At 55.5% G+C, this 4,647-nt stretch overlaps 1 protein-coding gene across 1 annotated transcript; it reads left to right on the top strand.

Annotated features, from left to right (window-relative positions):
• Positions 1–3,000: 3,000 nt before the first annotated feature.
• LOC130484275 (zinc finger protein 664-like) lies at positions 3,001–4,359 on the top strand. The gene has a single exon (XM_056857178.1). It carries the CDS (start codon positions 3,001–3,003, stop codon positions 4,357–4,359), a length of 1,359 nt encoding a protein of 452 aa, XP_056713156.1.
• The last annotated feature ends 288 nt before the right edge of the window (positions 4,360–4,647 follow it).

Consider the following 4,647-nt stretch of genomic DNA (forward strand, 5'->3'; position numbering starts at 1 on the left):
CCAGCCCCTTCGCCCCTGCTGCTGCACGCCTGGGCTTCTGCTCCGGCTCCGGCTCCCCGGGGCTCCAGCGCGGGTCCTGCGGGAGACTCAGCTGGCCCCGCGCCAGGTGGCCCAGGGAGGCGCGGGCTCCGGCGTTCCAGCCCGGCACTCGGCCAATCGGAGCAGCGGGACGGGCCGCCCTCTCGCCGAGTGACGGGGCGGCGGGCCAATGGAGAGCCCGCACACATCAGGGGGGCGGGCGTGCAGCTGCTGCAGCCCGGAGGGGGTCCGGCCGCGCCTTTGCCTGGCCAGGTGAGGCTGGGGGGCAGGGGGCGCAGGGGCCCTGGAGGGGGGGGCTCTCGCGGAGGATGCTGGGTGGAGGGGCGTGCTCGGCTCGTGCGCAGCTGCTGCGCGTGATCCTAGAGGTGCGCCCCAGCCAGAAACCCGCCCCTTGGCAGGAGCAGCTGCATTGCATTGCATGGGCACGGATGGCGGGTCGGGGTGCAGGGTCGAGGGGAGGGGAGGGGAGGGGAGGGGAGGGGGAAAGCAGGCGAGAGCGCGCGCCGGGGGTGTGCAGAAACGCGTGCGCTGATCCTCACGTGCATGGCCAGGTTGATAGCGGGGGCTTCTGCGGGGCCCTGAGTTAGCAAAGGGAGAGGAATGAAGACCCTCCGGCGTGAAATGCAATCAAACGGAATTCAAGGGACCGTCTAGTGATGTTGCCAGGCTAGCTGTGATGGGTGGGGGGGTCTCAGGTTTTGCTGATCTAGTTAATGGTTATGGTGGGGTGGAAAGTGCTGTCAAGTTGCTGCTGACCTATGGGACCCTGTAGGGTTTCTCAAGGCAAGAGAGGTGCAGAGGTGGGTTGCTCTTTCCTGCCTCTGTGTTGCAGCCCTGGACTTCCTGGGTGGTCCCCCACCCAAGTACTAAACACAGCTGATCCTGCTTAGCTTCTGAGATCTGACAAGCCTGGGCCAACCATGTCAGGGCAAGAGACAAACAGAGGTGGGTGGCCATTGCCTGCCTCTGCATAGCAACCCTGGACTTCTTTGGTGGTCTCCCTTACCAGTGCTAACTGGGGCTGAGCCTGCTTGGCTCCCAAGATCTGATGAGACTGGGCTAGCCTGGGCCATCCAGGTCTGGGCAGTTAACACTTATAATGTGTAAGAAATTCTGAGCTGTTGTAGAAAGTGGGAATAAAAAATACAATTTTTATTGGAGCATTGTGTGACGATCTTTCTGAAGGAGCACTAAAGAGAGGGATAGATGGAAGAGGGGCAGATGCTGTTATCCGCTGCTCTGGGTCCCCATCAGGGAAATGTGGGGTAGAAATATCAATTAGTCATTCATTTATTGAAAAAAATTGTTGGCCTCCTTTCTACCTTGCGGAACTCTTGGCAGATTACAATGTGAATAAAACAACATTGATAAAAACTCATAAAAGACCACAATTTAAAATCTTTAATTAGGACTGCCAATAAATAAAAACTAAATTAGTCAAATGCAGCCCCCCCCCCCCCGGCTCCACTGTTTCCCAACCGGCCACTAGGAATGTCTTTCTGCAATTCCCGTTTTAGCTGACAGTGCAGAGAAGGTGGCAAAGGCCTCTCTGCCTACTGGCTGGGCAGCAACGTCAGGACCAGAGGAGCAGGCCTATTATCTTAGGTGCTGTGGAACACAGGCAGGATGGTGCTGCTGCAGTTGTCTTGTTTGGGGGCTTCCTAGAGGCACCTGGTTGGCCACTGTGCGAACAGACTGCTGGACTTGATGGGCTTGGGTCTGATCCAGCAGGGCTTCTCTTCTGATCTAGGAAGGGATGTATAATGCTCTATCTGGTTTTGCAGGGAATGGTGACATTTGACTACCGGCCTGATTCTCCTGAGAAATCTGGGGACATTTGCCGGATGAGCAAGGGAAGCTGTCCCTGGAGGTGATGACGGAGAACTTGGGGGCCTTCTTTTCTCTGGGTTAATACCCTTTTCTTGCCCTCGTAAGTATGGCTGCTGAAATGGGCTGGTGGACCTCACATCGAACTGTGAAATTGCACTTGAGGTGAAGCTGGGGAAAACAGTGGAACCCCTAACTGGGGCACAGGATTGGCAGTGCCATGACTTTACCAAAAAGGGATGCCAAAAAGTGTGTGGGAGGATTCTCTTAAGCACTGGTTCACCTTTCAATCAAGAAAGTTAATGGCTTGGGGGAAGCTTTTCCGACGGGGGGGGGGGGGCATTCTGCAGCTCTATACAAAAGAGATGCCCCTGCCAATCTGTGCCCAGGGTGGGTCTTGCAAAAATGATGCCCTGGGCACCTGGGCGGGCAGGCCTCATGGTCAGTGGCCACTTGTAGGGAGGGGGCTGCCTTCAGCACTCTGAGGCCCATCTGATGCCATTGACCGCTCTTCCTCCGCAGACTGTCGAGGCCCCAAACTGGATATCATTGTCAAGGTGGAGGAGGAGGAGGGGCTGTCTCTGCCCTGACAGACGCTCTGGGGCCAGAGAGCCAGGAGGAGCCCCAGCCAGGTGAGTGGCTTGAAGCTGGTCTTACCTGTTCTGAAAAGTCCTTCCTCGGATCTTCCAACTGGTAACATGCGGGCAGCGGGTAGCGTCTCAGCTAGGCGGCTCTTTCTTTGCAGAGATCTCATGAGTCCGAAGGAGTGAAGGGGGGGGGGTTCAAGCAGTGCTTGGTTTGGGGAGACGTTGGGGGGCAGCCTCCTTTCTGCGTGGCCCAGGCAGTCCTGAGCAGGGACGTGGGTTGTCTTGTTCCAGGAGGGTTCTTAGGCTGACCTGAGAAATTGGTTAAGGGCAGAGGCTTTCTCAGGGCTGGTGCTATGCTCTGCGTTGAAGCAGCACCTAGCGGAGTGGACAGGTATGCACCTTGAAATGCTGGGACTTCTGTGTCGGGAAATGACCTCTGGTTCTTCCTGCAGGGAGCGTGATCTGGAGCGGGTCTGGGGAGCAGCGCCAGGAGGAATGTTCCGGAAGCTCGCTGTTGCCCAGTAAGCGAGCGAGCTGATCGGGGAAGATGGCCCTTGTGGGTCCTGAGCAGCGCACAGCCCCCGAGAAGCAGCCCGTGGCAACGCGGAACCGGAGGGGCCCCCCGTATCCATGCTCGGGGTGTGAGCAGACCTTCCAGGACAAAAAAGACCTCAAGAAGCATCAGAAGGTTGTCCACATTGGGGAGAAGCCCCACGGGTGCACCCAGTGTGGGAAAAATTTCCAGTTCCGGAGTAACCTGATCGTCCACCAGAGGCTCCACACCGGAGAGAAGCCTTATTCCTGCCAGGAATGCGGGAAGACCTTCCGGTGCAAGAATAAGCTCACCATCCACCAGAGAATCCACACAGGGGAAAAGCCCTACCCCTGCCTGGTGTGTGGGAAAACATTCAGGGGGAGGCACCCGCTGACCATCCACGAGAGGATACACAGAGGAGAGAAGCCCTACTCCTGCCAAGAGTGCGGGAAATCTTTCAGGGACACCAAAGGCCTGAGGCTCCACCAGAGAATCCACACAGGAGAGAAGCCCTACCCTTGCCCAGAGTGTGGGAAAAGCTTCAGGTACAGGAACAAATTCAAAACCCACCAGAGAATCCACACGGGAGAGAAGCCGTATCTTTGCCTGGAGTGTGGCAGCTCCTTTCGGGATAAGAATCAGCTCATAATTCATGAGAGGCTCCACACCGGGGGGAAGCCCTTTCCCTGTAATGTCTGTGGGAAAGGGTTTAGAGAAAAGAGGACTCTAAAATACCATGAGAGAATCCACTTGGGGGAGAAGCCCTTTACATGCCAAGAGTGTGGGAAGGCTTTCAAATTCAAGAACAAACTGACAGCCCACCAGAGAATCCACACTGGAGACAAGCCCTATCCCTGCCAGGACTGTGGGAAATCCTTCAGGGACAAGCGGGATCTCCGGGTCCACCAGAGAATCCACACAGGCGAGAAGCCCTTTTCCTGCAAAGAGTGTGATAACTCCTTCCGGTACCGGAACCAACTGACAGCCCATGAGAAAATCCACGCAGCTGAGAAGGAGGACACAGAGACTCTGAGAATCACAGTCTTGGAGAATTACAGTGATCAGATCCATGAAGAATCCGTGCAAAAGAGAAGCCCCAGCCCTGTGGCAGACATTGAGGAACCTGTAGAGATGGTAAACATTTCAGAGAACCACAGAGAAGTTGTTGCTGGAGAATCTAAACCAGAAACAAACTTTCCACCAAATATGGGGAAAGTTTCAGGGGATGAAGAGACCCTGGAGAAGAACAGCGACCAAGTCATTGAAGAACCAAAGCCAGAAATGAACAGCATCTCTACTGTGACTGTGGGGGGAACCATGTGGGAGGGAACCCCCATTTTCATAAAGAATGAGGAGGATATTTCAGACTAGTCTGAGAGGCCTCTAGAGAATCCAGCGAGCGGGGTCCCTGCATCAGAGGCCCTCAGTGTGATGCCCGTGGGCTCCAGGGCACCCCCCAAAAAAACCTTTCCCGGTGTCTGTCAAGTGCTGTTAGAGAGAGGGCAGGGCCAGGTGGGGTTTTTGCCCAGCAAGACTTCTGTTTGGCTGCTGGAGATTTTATTGTCTTTGCAGATTTTTTTTAAAAAGGTTGCTTTGGCATCAGCTGCCCCCATATGACGAAGATCTTCACTGTGTGGTAAGCTTTGGCAGCCATCTTTT

The sequence above is a fragment of the Euleptes europaea genome, chromosome 11 (assembly GCF_029931775.1).
Source record: "Euleptes europaea isolate rEulEur1 chromosome 11, rEulEur1.hap1, whole genome shotgun sequence".
Taxonomy (NCBI): Eukaryota; Metazoa; Chordata; class Lepidosauria; order Squamata; family Sphaerodactylidae; genus Euleptes; species Euleptes europaea.